This window comes from Mustela erminea, chromosome 5 (assembly GCF_009829155.1).
Source record: "Mustela erminea isolate mMusErm1 chromosome 5, mMusErm1.Pri, whole genome shotgun sequence".
NCBI classification, from domain to species: Eukaryota; Metazoa; Chordata; class Mammalia; order Carnivora; family Mustelidae; genus Mustela; species Mustela erminea.
The window spans coordinates 26,804,938-26,828,025 of record NC_045618.1 but is presented as its reverse complement, the minus strand read 5'-3'; the positions used below and the strand labels follow the sequence as shown (position 1 = coordinate 26,828,025).

The window sequence follows — 23,088 nt, the reverse complement described above, 5'->3', positions numbered from 1 at the left end:
ATGTGTACCACAATGTTCATAGCAATAATCACCACAATTGCCAAACTCAGAAAGAGCCAAGATGCCTTTCAAAAGATGAATGGATAAAGAACATATGGTCCAAAAATGGGCAGAAGATATGAACAGACACTTCTCCAATGAAAACATACAAATGGTTATCAGACACATGAAAAAATGTTCATCATCACTAGCCATCAGGGAGATTCAAATGAAAACCACATTGAGATACCACCTTTCACCAGTTAGGACAGCCAAAATTAGCAAGACAGGAAACAACATGTATTGGAGAGGATGTGGAGAAAGGGAAACTCTCTTACACTGTTGGTGGGAATGCAAGTTGGTGCAGCCACTTTGGAGAACAGCGTGGAAATTTCTCAAGAAATTAAAAATAGAGCTTTCCTATGACCCTGCAATTGCACTCCTGGGTATTTACCCCAAAGATACAGATGTAGTGAAAATAAGGGCCATCTGTACCCCAATGTTTATAGCAGCAATGGCCACGGTCGCCAATCTGTGGAAAGAACCAAGATGCCCTTCAACGGACGAATGGATAAGGAAGATGTGGTCCATACACATTATGGAGTATTATGCCTCCATCAGAAAGGATGAATACCCAACTTTTGTAGCAACATGGATGGGACTGGAAGAGATTATGCTGAGCGAAATAAGTCAAGCAGAGAGAGTCAATTATCATATGGTTTCACTTATTTGTGGACCATAAGAAATAACATGGAGGACATGGGGAGATGGAAAGGAGAAGGGAGTTGAGGGAAATTGGAAGTGGGGGTGAACCATGGGAGACTATGGACTCTGAAAAACAACCTGAGGGTCTTGAAGGGGCAGGGGGTGGGAGGTTGGGGGAACAAGGTGGTGCATGCATTATTGCATGGAGCACTAGGTGTGGTGCAAAAACAATGAATATTGTTGTGCTGAAAAGAAAAAAAAAAAAGAACATATGGTCCATATATACAGTGCAATATTATACCTCAATCAGAAAGGATGAATACCCAACTTTTGTATCAACATGGACGGGACTGAAGGAGATTATGCTGAGTGAAAAAAGTCAAGCAGAGAGTCTCAATTATCATATGGTTTCACTTACTTGTGGAGCATAAGGAATAACATGGGGGCATTAGGAGAAGGAAAGTAAAAGTGAATTGGGGGAAATCAGATGGGGATATGAAGCATGAGAGATTGTGGACTCTGAGAAATGAACGGAGGGTTTTGGAAGGGAATGAGTTGGGGGGATGGGTGAGCCCAGTGGTTGGTATTATGAAGGGCATGTATTGCATGGAGTACTGGGTGTGGTGCATAAACAATGAATCTTGGATCACTGAAAAAAATAAAATTTTAAGTAAATAAATAAATAAGACCTCGTCAAACAAACAAAATTTAAGAAAGTAAAAAGATATTTTTCTAACAGGGATTCTCTAAAACGTCATCAGAGTACTGCTGGTGATTCTCTATGTTGCAAAATGCCAGACACACTTAGCCACACAACTGTGTTTCATGAATATTCATTAAACTGTCTTAATTGTTGACACCTAAATTCATGCTGGATTTGGCCAGAAAAACACATACAGAACAGCATACTGGGGTGTGCAGGTACAGCATGTTTTCTCATCCTTGGGGCCTCCAGCTACCACACTCCCATGTCACATTATCTTCAGTCCACAGAAATTTCTCACAGTTATATATGAGAAATATTCCTTCCCATTTATTCCAGCTGCACTTTCTTTCAAACCTCAATTGTAACCAGAGGTTTAATTGGGTGTTATATTAATGAATAAATGAGTGGTTGGAATGAATGAATGAGTGAAAAAATAAATCTATCTATATAAAAAAGATTATGAAGAGGGTGATCAACATGGCAAAGTTGGAGATTTGTCATGATGCTGCTTTAGGACTTTAAGGGGTTCATAGTACCTCCTTTTCATATCCATTAGGTTGGATATGAATCCTATTAACCTTGCATTTCTATACAAAGAAGAATGCTTTACCTGGGAATTCCCTCAGTAGGAAGTGGGGTAACCAGTCAGATCTCCCCAGCTGCAGTCATATTTGTAAGAACATTCTGGGGATCCTAGAAAGATGATGTGAAGCTAAGAATAGTTTGAGGAGTCACTGCATAACATGGAACACACCTGAATTATCAATATATTCTTAAAGAGTATAAACACCTTATATTTTTGATGTATAGATAAACTTCTACAGGAGCAGACTTTTTTGTGTGTTTTTGCTTTTCTTTTCACACTTGGAAACATTACAACACAAGAATGTGAATACCAAATAAAGAAACACCTAAAAGAAATATTTGTATTTTTAATTTTATTTTGTAAACACTCATCCTACTAGTGAATTGATTTTCTGGTTCACATAGTCTAAGTTTTGCCAATAAGCAACAACAATCTGTGAGAATGATATTGTTGCTGTGATTAATGCCCATTGATGGTTAACAGTGCAAGTAAAAATTATCAATTAGTAAATATATGAATTGGAATATTTTTGAAAGGTAAAGTTCTTGCTATAGGTGTGATTATACAAAAGATTGACTATGGCCATAAAACTTTTAAAAAGTGTGAACTCAGACTTACTCCAATTTTCTTATGGACCACAGTATTTGTAAAAATAAATAATCTCATTTGAAGGAAATTAGTATTCTCCATGATAAAAATTTAAATAAGAAATAAATTTGCAAGCTTCTCTGTGGCAAAAAGCATTTCTTCTTTTCCTCTCTTATAGTATAGGCAAGCGGGGTATGTAAATATTCCATATTTGTCCAAGGTAAAAGCTCAATTATTGACTAGTATGTTGGATTTGTGAGGTTATATTTTTTAATTTTTTTTCTCTAAATTATGACGTTAAGTACCAAACTGTCTTCTAAATTAAAAAAAAAAAAAATCCCTCAATATTATTATACACAAATGGAATGCCCAAAGTGATGTTTTGCAGACTGGTAATGCTACCCAGGAAGATGTTGGATATTCCATCAAAAAAAAAAGGAGGGGGGCACCTGGGTGGCTCAGTGGGTTAAAGCCTCTGCCTTCAGTTCCGGTCCTGATCCAAGGGTCCTGGGATCGAACCCCACTTGAGCATGGAGCCTGCTTCCCCTCCTTCTTTCTCTGCCTGCCTCTCTGCCTCCTTGTGATCTTTGTCTGTCAAATAAATAAATAAATAAAAATCTTTTTTTTTTTTAAAGATTTTATTTATTTATTTAACAGAGAGAAATCACAAGGAGGCAGAGAGGCAGTCAGAGAGAGAGAGAGGAGGAAGCAGGCTCCCTGCAGAGCAAAGAGCCCGATGTGGGGCTTGATCCCAGGACCCTGAGATCATGACCCGAGCCGAAGGCAGCGGCTTAACCCACTGAGCGACCCAGGCACCCCCATAAAAATCTTTAAAAAAAAAAGTATTTTGTGGTATAATCCATCTCAAAAGTGCAGGATTAAACACAGACTGATTTATTTAAAATAATTCTTCTTTGTGTTTAGACATATTGGACATCTTCAGGAAGAGAATGCTATATGCACTGTTGCCTAATTTATTACCATAGTTAAGAAACACTTTTGCTGACATAATGTTGGTATCTTGTAGTATACTGGTGACCCATAGAAAATGCTGGGGAGATGCTGAGACACCTGGCTACATGTGAAGTGCCAACAATAAGCTCTCCCTTCACCTCTGTGCTCCTGCAGCAGTTGGTGGAACACATTTATATCGACACATCTCTCACTAAATTCTAAATCCTTAAGGTAATTGTAAACATGAAGACTCCTCAAGAAGTGTCCAGCACATTTTAGCTTTTCCAGGAACCCTTTTGCAACTAAAAGAGTTAACAGATGATCGAATCTAAGAATAGTATTTGAAAATACTTTAAAGGGCATAGCAAAGTTTGTATAAAAATATTCAGGAAGAAATCAGCTCATTATGAATATTTCCACCACTTCCTAAATATTTTAGCCTTTTCTGTCATGATATTTTAACAAAGAAATAACATTGCCTATATTTAAAACCTATATTTAACAGCTCATCCCATATTCATAAAGCTTGTCTTGGGTTCTCTAGCAAGAGTAGTTCATATAGGCTTTGAAGCATTTGAGTTCAACCAATAACTTGCTCTAGGCACATTACTTTATCCTGATGAGTGTTGGATTCCCTAACAGTAATAACGTGTGGGCATTGTGAAGTCCAAATAAGCTAATTCATATAAAACATTTAAAATAATGACTGAGATATTACATATTAGGTGGTATTATTATAGTCAAGGTCTTCCAGCTCATTGTGCTGTATCTGAGATTTCCCAGTTACCGAACTGCTTTACGGATCTTTGGGGAAAATGTTATATTCACAGCTTTACACCCAGTTGCCAGAATTGATATTGCACCAAGGTGAGATCTCAGGAATCTCCCTGAAAGTGCAGGTGAAATGCAACAGCTATATTCCCTTCAGGCAAAGAACTTCACAAGTTGGGACAATCAGGGAGGGATCCAATCTCAGGCAGACATTATTCCAAAAGCTACTTGATCTAGATCTGTTCTTATGGGTATCACCCTTTGATTGTGAGTAGTTACAGACATGCTTGATTCTACTACATGATTCTACAGAAACATGAACATCAACTTGTTCAGCCCCCATTTCAGATAAGCCATCTAGATTTGGAGCCATATCAGCTATTGAGGAAACTTAGTGAGAATTTTTCTCCAGAATATCTGAGTCAGTCTCATGATTCCCTCCAACACATGTCTAATCCTCTTTGACTGATGTGATCACATATTTCTCCAATATGCCTTACTTCATTATCCTCCGTTTTTAATGTATTTGTCTCATCTCATTTATACATAACTTACTAGACTTGCTCATTTAAATGACAGAAAGTCTTTTAAATATAATACTTTTCCTTCTTATTGCCTATTTCTGAGTCAACACTCATGATTTCTTGTCTAGACTCACAAATTCCTCTGAACTAATCTCCTTGACTCAAATATTTTCCTTTCTAACTTATTTAAGAGAGCATCACTAGGAGTCAAGCACAGTTTACATTCAACATAGACAATAACTCCTTCGTGTAACACACAAAATAAGATAAACATAACACATACATGAATTATATGATAGATTATATCAACCAGTGAAGGCAAAGATTGCTCGTAGGGTAGGATTCAATGAGAAGATGATTTTTGAGCACAGACTTACAGAGCATAGGGAATTAGTCATGCAGAAACCCTAATGAAAGTCATCCAGGCATAGAACAGTCCGTCAAAAGTCAAATGGTCAGAACACACTTGATACGGTGGGAGTAGTCTGTGAGAGTGCTTGGGAGAGGGGTGGGGGTCAGGCCATCGGGAGGTAGATCATGTAGGGCTTGGTAGGCCATCATGAAGACTGGTATTTCCTCTAAGTAAGAAGTGGAGTCATGAAATAGTTTTGAGCAAATAAATGCTGACTTCTATAATGAAATATTATTTTGTGGTGGACCATACGTTGGCAAGTCTAGAATCAAAGGGTAAAAGGACCTAACGCTATAAATGAGGAAAAGGGTAATGGTGAGTCAAATCAGGATAGTAGCAATGGAATTGGTAGAAGCCACCATATTTAGAATGTTTTGAAGATATAATCAAAAGCATTTGCTGATATTTTGGATTTGATGTATCAAAGAAGGAAGAATTGATGATACTGGAGTTTGGGCCTGAGAAAATGAAAGGATAGAGGGCCATCATCTGGTAAGGAAAGACTATGGGTGGAATTGCCTGTGAGCATTAGTTTGGGACCCGCTGAGTAGAACTGGTTTCCAAGGCATCCCAGAGAAAATCCTGAACAAGTGTTTGAGTCTATGGGGCTGGAATTTTTGAGATGTTTGATCTAGGAGTTAAAGATGTAATTTTGGAGTTAACACCACAGAAGCCTGTATGAGACTCACAGAGAAGTGAGTATAGATAGAAAACAGAGCTCTGGGGCACTCCCAAATGAATAGAAGGTGGAGAAGATGGAGGTCCAACACAAATTTCAGAAGGGGGGGCACCTGGGTAGCTCAGTGGGTTGAAGCCTCTGCCTTTGGCTCCCAGGATCCTGGGATCAAGCCCCACATCGGGCTCTCTGTCTAGCAGGGAGTCTGCTTCCCTCTCTCTCTCATTCTGCCTCTCTGCCTACTTGTGATCTCTGTCTGTCAAATAAATAAGTAAATAAATATATAAATATATAAAATCTTTATTTAAAAAAATGCAGAAGAGACATGAGGAGGAGGAGAACCAAGAGAGGAGTGTCCTGGGAGCCAAGGGAAGATGAGTCATGGTTAGAGAAGAAGGTTTATCATTGTAGAGGACCCTGGTGACCCAGGGTTACCAACAGTACTGGTGGAGAAGTGAAAAGGAAAGCTTGGCTAGAGTGGGCTCAAGAGGCTGGCATGGAGGTACTGGGTCAGTGAGACAGGATGATTCTTTAGAAGGGTTTACTGCAGAGGGCACAAATAAGGCATAATCTTGTGGAGGATGAAAGATTAGAATAACAGTGTGCTGGGCACTTTCTGTTGCCCCTCTGTACCTACTTTCTACTCTTTTCCACCTGCCTTATCCCCAGGAAGCTTCTGTCTAGGGTGCACCATATAAGTTCCCTGAACCTCGGCTTCTGGCTACTGGGGAAAAGGAACAGATAATGTGAGGTAAAGGAGGTTAAGCCATGTATCCTTAGGTTTCTGTCCTGCCTCTGTACTGCAGGTTGGCTGGATTCTCTACTGAAAGTGACACCAATTGTCATGCAGTCCCCTCACTTCTTCTATTTCTCCAGATTCCAGTAACCATTCCCTCTTCTTTCCTCTTCAGCAAAGTGGTAAAAGCTTCCCAATACCACTAACTTGAGATTATTACAATATGTCTATATTAGTTCCCTATTGTTATTGTAACAAATGATCACAAAATTAGTGTCTTGAAACAACAAGAAATTTGTTATGTTGCAGTACTTCGGGTTAGAAGTCTGACACATATCTTGTTCGGTTAAAATTAAGATATAAGTAGGGCCATATTTCCTTCTAGATGTTCTAGAATTAATTTCCTTGCTCTTTCCAGATTCTACAACTTCCCACTTGCCTTGGCTGATGGTCCCTTCCTCCATCTTCAAATCCAGCATAGCTGTTCCTCTCTGTGAGTTTCTTCCACAGTCACATTTCCTTCTGACTCTCTCTTCCACATTGAACTCATCTCAATAATCCAGAATAACCTCTCCATCTGAAAGTCAGCTGACTACCAATCTTAATTCCATCTGCTAAGTTAATTCTCCCTTATCATGTAACATGATGTACTCACAGGTTCTGAGAATTAGAAAATGGAAATCTCTGGGAACCATTATTCTGCCTACCATAATCCATTATTGCAATAAGTCATAAGCCCTGCCAGCAAGATTGTGCATAGTTTCTTACCTTCATTAACTTCTAATTACCTAGTTTGTGTATGTCACTTGTTGCATGCTGGAGACCTAACTAAAACAATTAAAAAAAATTTGTTAGTGAAATAAAAGCTTATTTTTAAGTAGATGATAGTAAAGATCCAGTAGAGAGCAAAAAAAAAAAAAAATGGTGTGAGTAAGAGGGAGTTTTGCTGGAGCAATCTCTTGTGTAGGGGAAAAGAACAGGATCTGGTGTAAATATGGATAAGCAATGGGAGCTCATCTGCAACACTATGAGGGAAAGTTGCAATAGGTGGGCAAAGATGTTGGGACATTCTCTGATTTCCTCAAGATTCCAGGAACAGTGAGGAGCAAGATCACTAGTGGAAAGTAAAAGAAGGTGTTGCTGTCAGATGTTGGGACCAAGAACAAAACAGGAACCCCTTCTAGAAAAGAGAAAGAATAAACAGACTAAGGTTTGGATTTTAATGCAGGTGATATTTCTTTTTGGGGGGTGAAAATTCTTTTTGGGGGGTAGGGAGGGGATAAATCTTTGATATTGCTATGTGGAGCCTTCCAAAAGGCCATAATATATGAAAATATATACAAGCATATCTGTAGTATCAAAATTTATAAGGGAGGTGGTTAAAAATACCTAAAAAGACTCTTTAGGAGAGGTGATAATGAATAAAAGATTGAGAAACACTGGACCATCACATACTATGATATGATAACCTCAAAACTCTCTTGAAATTCGTGGATAACACCTTCAAAAGAGATCAGTGATGAAAATAGTGTATTTTATTTACTAGTGTTTTTCCCCCATAATGCTGTATGGTTGTGGTGTGGAATAGGTAGAGGACTGGATTTCACTATGGTTGGGTGTACACAAGAAAAAGGGGAAAGGGGACTGAGGGAGTGTGCAAAAGAGGGATTGTAATGATTTCTCCAAGATCTTCCACTGGGCAAATAGGATAGAGAGAATATTGGGCTGCTAAAGACAGATATGGGAGGTGACCACCTTGGGCTCATAAGAAATTTAGAAATGAAGAGTGTAAATCCATCATTTATATCTCACTCTCATCTTCCAACAGTATCATCTGATTTATTAGAGGCAAGAGAGTTTAATTTTTTTAATATAGATTAATTTCTTTAGAACATTTTTTTTTGCTTATTTTCTAAAAGAGATGGAGTGATTAACAAGATTCAATATAATGTGGAGATTTATATAAAAATAAGGGAAGCCAGAGAAGAGGAGTAGATGGAGAACATTCATCAATGCTAAAACATTCATTGACTTCATGGAAAAAAGAATGACAAAAAAAAAAAAAAATCCCGGGAAACATTCATTTCTTATTCATTAAGGACTGTCCTAAACATTGCTTCCATCTTGAGTACAATTTAACTTAATATAAGGTCTATTTGTTATGCTGGTGTATAAATTCCTAGTTTGTTCATAAGTCTCTCATATCTATCATGTTTTTCCAGTGAGACCAAAAACTCCTTGCTGCCAGTGAATGTCTTCCACATATTTTTTAAACCAACAGTAACATAATAGCACTCCAACCTATCTGAAGTGTAAACTTGCTTCAAGTTTATGCATTCCTTGTTTGCGGAACTAAGTCCCTTAATCTCTAGCAAAACTAAGTTACTTTCCTTGAGATTTGCAGACCACTGGCCTCGAGGAGTGAATGGCCAAACTTTCCCAGAAGATAAGGTCTGACTGCATTTGAAAACAGCTGCTACTGATGTCAGCAAGTCTTTTCAGGATCATGTCCACAGAGGACTAGCTCCTGGATGGATTCCCCCTCCCTTTTTCCTATGCCTTTCCCTTTAATACCTTCCAACTTCAGCTGGACAGGGAAGATGATCTTTGAGATGTTAGCCTACCATCGTCTTAGGTTTCAGCTTCCTGAATAAAGCAACCTTTCTTTTTCTGCCATCACACATCTCTTGAGTATTGATTTTTTTTAAAAGATTTTATTTATTTATTTGACACACAGAGAGAGATCACAAGTAGGCAGAGCAGCAAGCAGAGAGAGAGAGGGGGAAGCTGGCTCCCTGCTGAGCAGAGAGCCGATGCTGGGCTCAATCCCAGGACCCTGAGATCATGACCTGAGCCAAAAGCAGAGGCTTAATCCACTGAGCCACCCAGGCGCCCCTTGACTATTGATATTTCAAGCATAGGGTAGCTGAACCTGAGTTTGGAATGGGTTTTCTGCCTGGTAAAAGTATCACTTAGCATACAGTCACTAAGACTATTACCTTGACTCCACAGCTCCCTCTATTTGTTGCTTCCCTGTGCTGGTATTCTCTTACAGTCCATTTCAAAACCCTATAGCAGCTGTGCTTTACTTTCCTTTGAAATTTCCTATTCTTTAACATCATCTTTCAGAAAACACCAAGAAAGGAAAAACAGAATCGACATTTGGCATTTTTTTTTTTTTTTTTTTTTTTTTTTTTTTTTAGCTTTTAAATGCTAGAACAATCCCCTCTAAGTACCCTCCTTGGGCTGCCTTATACTGAAAGGTCTACGAGTGCATTTCTACCATTCAAGAAGCAGAATTACATTCTTAATGTAGGTGACTCGTAATTGGGAAAAAGTCTCCCTAAACACTTCCCTTTTTGCTTTCTCTGCAGATTATTTAAATAAATTATGATTCTTTATTTTTTTAACTTTATCATTGTTTAATATTTAAACACAGATGGCATTTCTCACCTTTATCACCATGACACCTATAGGGAAGTTTTTTCTCTGTTAATCACAGAGCCTTTCAGACTTTTCTTAATGTGTAAATATTCTATATTTTCAACTCTATCCAGAATTCAGGCTATCCTTTAAAGATATTAGCCAGTGGTTATCAAAGTTTACATCTTAATCTTAGTCATTGATGAAACAAATTATTATGAAGTTTTAAAAGCTATTCATATTAATAATAAGACCAGTAGAAAGGTTGGTTCTAACCTCATCTGTGCCCCACACACTGGCAAAATAAACTAGTTGCAAAACAGTGGGTCATAGGAATAAATAATAGTCAAAACTAAGCAAAAAAACCCTCCTAAAACAAAGCAAGAAGAAAAAACCTATAAAACAAACAAAAATCCCTAAAATATTCAAATATGCTAATAGAGGAAACATCTTTCTACCTAACTACGTACCTTATATTATGCACTTAATGATCACTTAATAAAATCAAACCGGTGGATAATTATTGTGCTCAGTATATTGGAAAAGAAATACAAAGCTCAAATAAAGGTTAAAGTAAAGGAAGAAGCTAGAAATTAAAATTCAAAGGACATTTCACAGCAGCTTCTTTTATGTGTAGATTCTCAATAATATTTTATTCATATTATGTATATGGAAAGTTGTAGAACTCTCATTATTAGTAAAATCAGTTTATATAAATATGGTTGATAGTGGGAATCCTAGTTAAATTTATAAACATGATGTAAATGCCATCTTGATTAAAAAATAAGACAATTCTCATGATCATTTTTCCATCCCAATAAAACATTAAAAATATTTTCACTATTGAATCAGTTGTATTGTCTCAGATATTGCCGAGGTATATGATTGCCCTAATATAACTAGTTAAAACATAAACATGATGAAATTCTACATTAAAGGCTTGATTATGCCTCCAGCACCAGGGGAAAAAGTCAGATTTTTTTTTTGAGAGCTATGTTTCCTTAAATTAATTCCTACCTGCAGATGTTGTTACAATTTCTGTTGTGTTTCTGAGGCCCATGAAGTCAAACTGATAAAGCCTCCAGGATTTCTGATCAGCTGCCTCAACTGAATTTTTTCTCCATCTGTAAATCATTTCTTCTTTGGGGTAGCCATCTGAAAATACAGAATAAATATTAATACTTGAAGACATAGTTTTATAAGAATAAAAGTCAAAATTATAATTCTGATCATTTAACAGAAGTTTAAATTTTAGGCCATATTTGTTCTCAAAAATTTCCTCAAAGACATTTAAACTCAAAAATTAATGGCTAAAGGCCACTCAACCCAGAGAATTCCTGCTACAGATCTTCATCAGCAAGATGTTTCCAGCCACAAGCCTCATTTATGTGGATACACCATATAAGAGGGTTACTGTCTTTATTTCTTTAACCTTGGAGAGCCGCTTTTAGTCACCATAGGGTGTAGTCATTTTCAAAATGTGGAGATCCTGGTCAGAGTATTACTAGTTTCCAGACTCTGAGATCTAACTATCTGGCCTAGGCTCATAATACCTTCACCCTTCCCCAGAACTTAGACCATTCAAATCTTAAGAAAGACAGATTCAATAAGGCAATTACTTTAGAATTCCAGAGGTCAACTGACTCTCAGTCCTGCTCTGACATCAGTCTCCAGTTCTGATCAGTGAACTTTAACTTTTATTATAGACCAATGCTTATCTTATTCATTCAATACTCCAGGAAGCAAGATACTGGTATGTTTCTGCTGCCTTAAGCCTAGGGTGACAACCTGCCCAGAGCCAAGTGTCATGGACAGATATTATTAGGGCCTTTTGGGCCCCCTGACCCAAGCCAGAGATGGTGCCAATATCTACTTCTCAACTCCTAGATCTACTTCTGAATACCACTTGGGTAATACTTGTTTTCTAGAGTAATTGCCTCCAGGCTCTATGGTAAGGTCTGCTCCCTGGAGCAGGCCTAGATCCCACTTGTCTTTCAACACATGATAGCATTGATATCATTAGCCCTTCACGGATTCATATAGACACTGATGGCGTGACTGTAGTAGAGAGAAATACATGCAGTACCATCCTGAATATGAAAACCACCGCACTGATAAATACATACTTATACAAACATATTAATAAGTGGCTGGAGATTTCTAATTAGACATTGTGAAGATCAATTTGCAAATCTTGTAAAGATGATATTCCTTCCTGGTATTTTCCCTTTCTTCCCATCAGTGCTAGCATGGCTCCCTCATTCAAAGACTAAAATTAAACCCTGGCATGCCCCCTACTTTCTGATTGTGTATTGTTCTGTGAAATTATTGTCACCATAGCTGGGATACTTGCTCTCTTTCAACTTGACAATCTTGGTTTCAAGTCACTAAGACTCAGACCCAGACATTACTATGAAGTAACTAGACCTTTTATTTGGTCATAAGCCACTGTACTGCTTGCTTTATCTTCCTATTATATTATCATAATCAGAAAAAGTACTTTATGCTGTAATTCTTTCTTTTAATTTGTTTTATTAAACAGCTTTATTGAGGTGTGATTCAAATACATAAAACATGCACAGCTCAGTGGTTTTTAGTATATTCTCAGAGTGGTGTAACTTTTACAACAATGTTATTTTAGAATATTTTTATCACCCCAAATGAAACCCCAGACCCACTAGTAGTCAATCCCCATTCCCCTTCCTTGCCCGCATTGCATACATCACCTGTTTCATCCAGTTCTTGGCATCCACTAATATATTTTCTGTCTATATATTTGCCTATTATGGAAATTTCATATAAATTGAATCATATAATATATTATCTTTTGAACTGATGTCCTTCACTTAGCATAATGTGTTTAACGTCACTCATATTGAAGCCCTTGTTAGGATTTCATCCTTACTTATTACCCAGCAATATCCCACTAAATGAATATACCAAATTTTGCTTATCCATTTGTCAGTTGATAGGCAGTGAGTCCACTTCTATGCTTCTATGAATAATGCTGTTATGAATGTTAGTGATTTTTTTTTTAAGCAAATAAGGACTTCACATATCTTTAGGATGAACGGTAGTTTTGCAACTTGGGGCAAGGTTTCCACTGAATTAAGCTATTACCTTCCCATAGAAACAAGGAGATTGGGATATTATCTTTCTTGGTTATATTTTAAAGAAACGGTTCCCAGATCCTTAAGAAAACCTTTAAAAAGATTTACATCTTGTTCCAGAACAGATTTCCTTTCCCTTAATCCAGACTTTTTTCTCCTCCATTTTTCTATCTAAGCAAATAGCAGTGTTTGTGTACCCACCTAATTTCTCAAGAGTTAAAAACACTTCTGTATGAGATTTTGTGCTGACATAGTTTTCAATTTCCTTGGATATGTAAATAGGAGTGAAATTGTTGAGCCATAAGGTAACTCTACACTTAACATTTTTGAGGAACTGCCACACTGTTTTTCAAGTCTATACCTTAAAATCCTACCAGCCATGCATGAGGGTTCCAATTTCTACATTTGCTAATGATTGTCTTTCTAATTATAATAGCCATTGTGGGTGTGAAATGGTACCTTGCTGTTTAATTTACATTTCCTTAACGACTGATGATATCGAGCAATTTTTCATGGGTTTATTCGTCACACATACGTCTTCTTTGGTGAGGTATCCAGATTTTTTGTTCATTTTTTAATTGAGTTATTTGTTTTATATTGAGTCTTTTTTTTTTAATTTTCCAATGAACTTTTAAAAAATTTCTTTATTTTTTAAATTTCTTTTCAGTATTCCAGAATTCACTGTTTATGCACCATACCCAGTGCTCCATGCAATATACATGCCCTATATAATATCCATCACCAGGCTCACCCAACCTCCCACAACCCTCCCCTCCAAAACCCTCAGTTTGTTTCTCAGAGTCCACAGTCTCTCATGGTTCATCTCCCCCTCCAATTTCCCCCAACTCACTTTTCCTCTCCATCTCCCCATGTCTTCCGTGTTATTTCTTATGCTCTACTGATAAGGGAAACCATATAATTGACTCTCTCTCTGCTTGACTTATTTTACTCAGCATAATCTCCTCCAGTCCCATCCATGTTGATACAAAAGTTGGGTATTCATCCTTTCTGATGGAGGCATAATACTCTATAGTAAAGAAAAACAAAACTGGGGGCATCACGTTGCCTAATTTCAAGCTTTATTCCAAAGCTGTGATCACCAAGACAGCATGGCGCAAAAACAGACACATAGACCAGTGGAACAAAGTAGAGAGCCCAAATATGGACCTTCAACTTTATGGTCAAATAATCTTTGACAAAGCAGGAAAAAATATCCTGTGGAAAAAAGACAGTCTCCTCAATAAATGGTGCTGGGAAAATTGGACAGCTACATGTAGAAGAATGAACCTCGACCATTCTCTTACATTATACACAAGGATAAACTTGAAATGGATAAAAGACCTCAATGTGAGGCAGGAGTTCATTCATTCATCAGCATCCTAGAGAAGAACATACACACTAACCTCTTCAACATTGGCCACAGCAACTTCATCCAAGATATGTCTCCAAAGGCAAAGGAAACCAAAGCAAAAATGAACTTTTGGGACTTCATCAAGATCAAAAGTTTCTGCACAGCAAAGGAAACAGTCAACAAAACAAAGAGGCAACCCAAGGAATGGGAGAAGATATTCACAAATGACAGTACGAAGGGCTGATATCCAAGATCTATAAAGAACTCCTCAAACTCCACACACACAAAACAAATAATCATGTAAAAAAATTGTCATATGGTTTCACTTATTTGTGGAGCATAACAAATAGCATGTAGGACAAGAGGAGTTAGAGAGGAGAAGGGAGTTGGGGGAAATTGGAAGGGGAGGTGAACCATGAGAGACTATGGACTCTGAAAAACAATCTGAGGGATTTGAAGCGGCGGGGGGTGGGAGGCTCGGGGAACCAGGTGGTGGGTATTAGAGAGGGCACGGATTGCATTGAGCACTGGGTATGGTGCAAAACAAGGAATACTGTTAAGCTGAAAATAAAAAATAAAAAATAAATAAAAATTGGCAGAAGACATGAACATACATTTCTCCAAAGAAGACATATTGTTGAGTCCTAAGAATTATTTGTATATTTTTGGGACAAGTCCCTTATCAGACATGTTTTATAAACATTTTCTGTCATTCTAGGCTTATCTTTTGATTTTTCCTGCATTTTTTAAAAGTTTTGCTAGTTATAGAATTATTGGTTGCCGGTCTGTTTCCTTCAACATTATGAAGCTCTTATCTGTCTTCTAACTCCATGGTTTCTGATGAGAAATCATCAAGTTGACTCTACTGTGAATAGGTATGGTTCTCTGAGTTCATTGGAGTTTCTTGAGCTTCTTCTGGTTATTATTTTTTCCAATAATTTTGGCCTTATTTCTCTGCTCTTCTCTGAGACTTCCATTCACTGTATAATGGTAATTTTTATGATATATCACAGGTGTATGAATTTCTACACATTTTTCTCCATTCAGGCTTCATTTTCTTTCTCTTACTGGATAATCTTTACCGGCCTATCTTCAAGTCTGCTGATACTTTCTTCTATTTCCTCAAATCTGTTGTTGGTAGCTGGCTAGTGACTTTTTTATTTCAGTCATTGTACTTTTTAACTCCAGAATTGTAGTTAGTTTCTTTTTAATAATTTCTTTGTACAGATATTCTCTATTTAATGACACATAGTTGTCAGACTTTCCTTGCCTTTAATTCTTTGGACACTGGTTTATTTTAGTTCTTTTAATCTATGTAAAATAGCAGACTTAAATTTTGTCTAGTACATCCAACATCTGGGAGTATTCAAGGATTATTTCTATTGACAATTTTTATCCTGTGTATGTGATATGCTTTGCCTTTTTTGGGTAGGTTTTGTAATTTTTCATTGGAAACCAGACATTTTAGATAATGCATTATAATAACTCCAGTATCAGAACCCTCTCTCCACTCCAGAGATGGTGATTGTTCTTGGATTTCTGTTTTTGTTTTCTTCTTGTTGTTTATTTCCTTATGGACTCTTCCAGGCTAATTTGAAAATCTGTATTCTCCACAGTGTGTAGACACTGAGTTTCCTGCTGTATTTTGTTGTTGTTGTTAATTTTATGTTCTTGTTTTCAAGCCTGGTCTCCTAGGGGTCACCTTTGGTTCATTATAATTTAGTAGTCAGCCAATGATCAGTAAGAATGTTTCCTTAAATGCCATGCCTGTATTTTTTCTACCTCTGCCAAGGAGATCTATGTGTGAAAGCTTGACTTTAAACTTTAAACAATTTACAAGACAGGCTTAGCTTTAATTTTCTGTTTGCACTATTCCTCCAAGCAAGAGGTGAGTGACCAAGGCTTTCTCCTTTCCTAGGTCTTTCCTGGGCATGCATGCAGCACTTCACATGTGTGCAAAATTCTTATAGATCCCTAAGAATTTGCTGGAGCTTTTCAAATTTCTCTGTATCTAGGTCTTGCTTTAATTTTCTTTTTTTTTGAAGGGGGTATGGTGAGGCTGATCTTTTCTTTTGATAAAAGAAATTGATATCACAAACAGGCAGATGTAACATTGTCAGAAGTTTTCCATTTTTTTCTAATGATGTCCTGATGATACTGCTTCTTAAATTTATTTATTTATTTAGCTGTGTTGAGCTCTGAGTCTAATCAAATGACCAACAACACTTTGGGAATGAAATTGTTCAAATACTGCTAGTTTTGACATAATATTGATGGTGCTCTTGGTATAAAGCTATTACCTCTCCATTCATTGTGAGCCTGCAAATCTTTCAGAACTACCATGCTACTGAGGTAGCAGGGAGGTAGAGAGAAAGGGAATAGTCCTAAGCTGACATGTACAGGCTCTGTTGCCTTTCTGAGATTCAGATGTTTCTTTTTGATAGAAAATTTTCAGTTTTTTATATGACTTTGGTTAATTTATGGTATTCTAAAATGGTTGATTTTAGTTGCTTTGCCAGTATTTTCACTGCTTATGTGGAAAAGTGGTCACTAAGATCCTTACTCCACCACTCCAAAGTTGATCTCCCTATGCCATAATTCTAATAACAATAATAAGAGCAACAAACAAAGGCTTCTATTTATTGCATGCCACCATGCACAATAGGATTTTTAACTACATTTTCAATTTAATCTTAATCCTGTTGTAGACTGATCTGAGCACTGTAATATTAAATAACTTATCCAGTGCCACACAGCTCATCCTTAATGAAGCTACAGAACAAACCCAGAGCCTTCTTTCAACTCCATTCTACCTGACTTCTCCTTTTACAAAACTTCTATTTTTATTTCTAATTCAGAAGGCCTCCCATTGTATTCTCCCTGCCACAAATAAATCAATACTAATGTGTTGATAAATGTATATGTAACACCTTCAATAAAACGTATTTACACTTAAGTTCATCATAGTTTTCCAAAGATACATGCAATAACTTGAAATAACAATGGTAGTTGGGATTTCAGAGAGGAGGTAAAGTGGGACGAAATTTTCAGTATCTTACTTAGCTACTAAATTCTCTTCTATGTTTCCTTTTCCTACACATAATCATCATAAATATCATTTCAGTTATGGTCATCATCATCATCATCTCAGTGATCATAAACTTCCCCAATACCACCACCACCACCACCACCACCATCATATTATTGTCATGTATAACTGCAATTATGTGCCAAGCAATGTTCTAAGGTCAAGGGGCTCTTACTTGCAGGAACCTTCCAAAGTTCTGGGCAGGGCATAGAAACTTTTTGGGGGGGTAATTTTGAATCATTTAGAGAAGGTCTCTCATTCCCATTTGTTTTCTCTCTCTTGGTATTTTTCTTGTCTATCTGATATAATGAACTTCAAAAATTTTGTATAAGTAAATTTATCAATCATTTCTGCATTTATCTTTGTATTGATGTTTAAATAATGCTTCCTTAAAATACGTTCAGATAAGCATTTCTAAAATTTAATTATAGTTATTTTATAGTTTTATTATTAATTTTATTAGTTATTCTCAACTTATTTTGAATAGGTTCCTTCTACTTGAAAGTCAGTTTTTAGTATGTGTGCATGTATATGTACATGCATGTGTGTGATTTGTGTGTACATATGATATTAACACTACTTGATGACAATATTTTAAAGACAAACATGCCTTGTGATTATGAAAATAAAGTTTTCATATCAACAAAGTTAATTCCTAATCTTGTCCATCAAACTGCCCAGCTCGCTTCATGTTACAGTGATTTTACCAAAGTTTGTATTAAGAGTCATGGCAGTAGCAGATATGCTTACTTTCCAGGTTCAGTCCCTGGCTGCTGTGATGGAAAAAGACTATCTTCAGGCCCTCTGTGTGTATCATATAAAACAAAGTATTTCCTTTCTTCCTCCCTTCCTTTCTTTTTCTTTTTCTTTTCTTTAAGGTTTATTTATTTTTACTTGAGAGAGAGAGAGAGAGAGAAAGTGCAGAATGGAGGGGCAGAGGGAGAGAGAAAATCTCAAGCAGACTCAGCACTGAGCACAGGTCTTGAGGTGGGGCTGGATCTCATGACCCTGTGATCATGACCTGAGCTGAACTCAAGAATCAGACACTTAACCGACTGAACCACCGAGGTGCCCCAAATAAAGCATTTTCTAATTTTTGAAGCTAGAAAACAATGTTAAGAAAAAGCTAAGACGCGGACGCCTGGGTGGCTCAGTTGGTTGAGTGGCTGCCTTCCGCTCAGGTCATGATCCCAGCGTCCCGGGATCGAGTCCCACATCGGGCTCCTTGCTTGGCGGGCAGCCTGCTTCTCCCTCTGCCTCTGTCTGCCACTCTGTCTGCCTGTGCTTGCTCTCGCTTCTCTCTCTATGACAAATAAATAAATAAAATCTAAAAAAAAAAAAGAAAGAAAGAAAGAAAGAAAAAGCTAAGACAAAGATTTAATCTTACTGGCTTTTTCTATTAACTGTTGCTTTGTTGTTTCATTAAAACAAAGATTTTTTTTCTTTTTCTTTTTTTTGCCATAAGTTCTTTCACATATATGTGAGATCTAGCCCAGTACTTAAATTGTCAGTTCAGGTATAATATTTACTACAGTATCTTACAGAAATCAAAATCCTTGCCATAACCTTATATTCCTTGGGAAACCAAATCTGATCAATCTTTCTCACTTGACCTGTTTGATCTGCTAATTGTGAAAACATGAAAACTCTTTTTCCTCACTTCACAGTAAAATACATAAAATTAGGCTTTGATTAAACAATCTGACCAATCAGCTTATTATATTGAATAGTTAACATATAAAATAATCAATGATTCATGTACCAGACATTCATTACTTCAGTGGCTGGTCAAGTTTGTCATGAAGTTTATAGTTCCTTCTAACACAGATTTGACAAACAATAATATTTCATAATTAGATAGCATTTTACTCATAAAAAATTCACTTTGCAAGTTGTAATTTTCAAAACCATGTGCATTTTTTCTCCTTTTTCATAGTTTCACATTTTCTTTCAAAACAATTTGGTTCCCACAGAAGGACAAATGGAAGGTTCTAGCAAGAGTGACTGTGTGAAAAACCACCGGGCCAGGTAGAAACACAGGAAGTCCTACCATACCTTTAATAATCAGATATTGTTGGTGCTATTTAAGCCCATCTAGATAGCAGAAAATGAAGGAAAACATCCTAGTTATTTTTGTATACTAAGTATAACAATGATATACAGCCTGATAATGGATCCACAAGAAAAGCAAATCTCACTTAACAAATACTGATACAAAACTTCAAATAAATTACTAGTAAACAGTCTCAATCAGCATATTATTTTAAATACATATGATCTAATGAGATTAATAGGATGGAAAGAGTGGAAATTCATGAATGTAATCCATCTGATGTTCATCTCCATGGAAGGCAAAGATATTTGATAAAATGTAGCATGTATTTAATAAAAAATACTCCATAAAGGAGGGCTTAAATGATATATCAGATATATGTATAACTGTACATGTATATACCACTGTATATACATAGTCTGCATATATTACTGGAAACCAATAACTTAATTAAAAGGAAATACTAGAATACTAGAAACTTTCTTTTTCCTTTAAAACAATGTCCATTATCTTCACTATTATTTGTCATGGTATTGGATACATTAACCAAAATATTTCTAGCAAAATAAATAAATAAAATAATAAAGTCACACAAATTAGAAAGAAAATATTGTTTTGTGCCAAGACACAGAATAATAGACAAACTAACACAAATGATTTTTTTAGCTATCATAAAATAGCCAGTTATAACAACAAAAATGTGAAATTCTATAAGAGGCAGTCCATAAGTTGTTATGAGACAAAAGTAAACTAAATAAGTGAGACATGCCATGTTCTCACATAGGGCGACTCAACAATGTAAGGGTGTTGAATTTACCCAAGTTAAATATATACTTTTGATGTGATCTCAATTAAGATCATTTGCTTCTTTTTTTTTTTTCTGTTTCCACACAAGTTGATTATTTGTCAGTTTTACTTGAAAGAATAATAAGTGTGAATTATAAGGAGAAGTGCAATGAGGGGAACTAGTTTTTCTTTTTTTAAGACTATTTAATATGATAAAGACTACACTAAATACAATTTTGGAATTGGTACATAACAGCCCAAGGGAACAAGACAGGTGAGATTCTCTTGGAATTAGTATATGATGAAGGCAGCAACTTAGATTAGTGTGGAGGAGAGAGTTTATGATCTGTGGAATCCATTTGAGAAAAATATAAATTGGGTGCATTCTTATACCATACACTAGGATAAATCAAAAAGGATCAGAGATCTAACTATGGAAAAACAAAAACAAAAACAAAACAAACAGAAAAAATGCAAGTACTGATGAGGGAGCAGGAGGCTGGCTGAGGACAGAGCAAAAGCTGGCACCTTGCACCCTCCTCTCCACCTGCTCCCCTCCGTTAATATGTGTAGCATTCCTCAGGCACCCCGACTGCCATAAAACAATAAATAGTTAACTTGCAGAGATCACAATCCTGCAGGACAGGAATCTCCCTTGCTCTACAGATGTCCTAGAGATCTACAAACAGGGAGGTTACCTTATCAATAGCACAAATTTCCAGAGGCAAATAACTCTCAGTTCCTCAAGCCCTAATGTCTCCCTCCCCATCATAAATGAAACTGGAGAAGGCTGAGGTAGAAGGGAATGTAAATGATAGGATCATAACACCCCACCAAGAATCTCCCAACCATCTTGATGTTAATGGCTGGCCTAAAGACGACATTGATCAAACCACAAGGGCAAGGTCTCCTCCCAGCACCTTGTAGGCCCTCTTTAACATATGAAAACTCCGTTGAAACCTCCCATCCCTTCACCACCCCCCCAATCGCAAGGTATATAACCTGCCATCCCTCACAACCCGGGGCAGCAGCTCTTCCTGCCCACAGGTCCTGTCCCTGTGCTTTAATAAACCACCATTTTGCGCCAAAAATGTCTCAAGAATTCTTTCTTTCTTTTAAAGATTTTATTTATTTATTTGACAGAGAGAGATCACAAGTAGGCAGAGAGGCAGGCAGAGAGAGAGGAAAGGAAGCAGGCTCCCTGCTGAGCAGAGAGCCCGATGTGGGACTCGATCCCAGGACCCCAAGATCATGACCTGAGCCGAAGGCAGTGGCCCAACCCACTGAGCCACCCAGGCGTCCCTCAAGAATTCTTTCTTGATCATCGGCTCCGGACCTCAGCCCACCGAACCTCACCTAGGTTCTAGAACTTTATCAAGTACTATAATAGAAATAGGAATGAATTCCTTCACAACTTTGGATGTTAAAAAAGTTTCTTAACAATGACTCAAAATCCAAAAACAATTAAAAAACATATTTATAAAATTGGCAATATAAAAAATGATTTAACAATTAATAGCAAGAAGTATTCTTAAAGGAAAGTAAAAACAACAAATGATAAATTGAGAAAAATATGGTTAATATAACAGAATCAAAGGACAAATTATACTGATAAAGAATTACATGTAAAAATGAGAAAAAGTAAGACCAAAAATCTAATAGTAAAATCTGTGACTAAACAGTTAATAAAAATGGACCATAAGTTGATAAAGACACCAAACCTCAACCAAAAAAAGAGAAAGAACTAGAAGTTGCTGGGAGCAAACAAATTGTACTGAAAATTGATAAATAAAGGGCAATATGCATTTTTATGGGTACCCTTTAAGGACTGAATTTATGCTAAATAAATGCTGATTACGAAAAGTTATTTTTTACATATGAACCACAGCTAATGAATGCAGGAAAAAGTGGTGTGATTAAATTATGCCCCTCTGCAGCATCTGAAGGATCTAGGAGTCTGTCTTAACATCACTAAAGATGGACAAGCAGACATTATGTTCCTTCTGCCATACTGTAATCAAAATTATACAGGACTGCCTATGAAGTGTTCTAATACTAAGGCTTTAGAGCTAACTGCCAGTTTGTAAGAAATGTGGGGAATACATGACACCATGAAAATACAATCAGCCAAACCTAGGATGTGTGAAACTTGATAGGCAAGATGGCCTAATTCATGTCTAAATAAATAGAGGGAACTTGTATTCATTAAAAGAGACTTGAGAGAAATTATCAACCAAATGTACTGTGTAGACCTTGATTGATACTGATTTGCAAATGACTGTAAAATAATATGCAAAACTAGCCTTAGATTGAGTGTTCTATGATATTAAGGAATCACTATTAACTTTGTGTGATAATGACACTTGTGAATATCTGTTAGAGGCACCTAAGTCATTCTTTAACAAATGAGAGGAGGCATTCTAAGTTGAAAGAGCAAAATGTTGATGTTGGGTAACTATAACTTGGGGTTTCATGGCACTCTTTCCCTTATTTTTAAAAAAAATAAAAAAGACTGGGAAATGTTCATACAATTTGTAAACCAAAGCTTATATTTAGCCAATAAAATAGCCATTGGGAGCCTAAAAGGTTTATCAAAAGGAAAATATATGGGCATGTCAAAAACAGCAATACCAGCAGCCT

At 36.6% G+C, this 23,088-nt stretch overlaps 1 protein-coding gene across 4 annotated transcripts in view; it reads right to left on the bottom strand.

The window, feature by feature from the left end:
- GABRG3 (gamma-aminobutyric acid type A receptor subunit gamma3) overlaps positions 1-23,088 on the bottom strand; it is a 668,605-nt gene that overhangs the window by 73,761 nt on the left and 571,756 nt on the right. For all 4 annotated transcript variants that reach the window (XM_032342305.1, XM_032342306.1, XM_032342308.1 and 1 more), the window contains one exon: positions 11,078-11,215. In XM_032342305.1, coding sequence (XP_032198196.1) covers positions 11,078-11,215 — 138 coding nt within the window. The remainder of the gene's footprint in view (positions 1-11,077; positions 11,216-23,088) is intronic.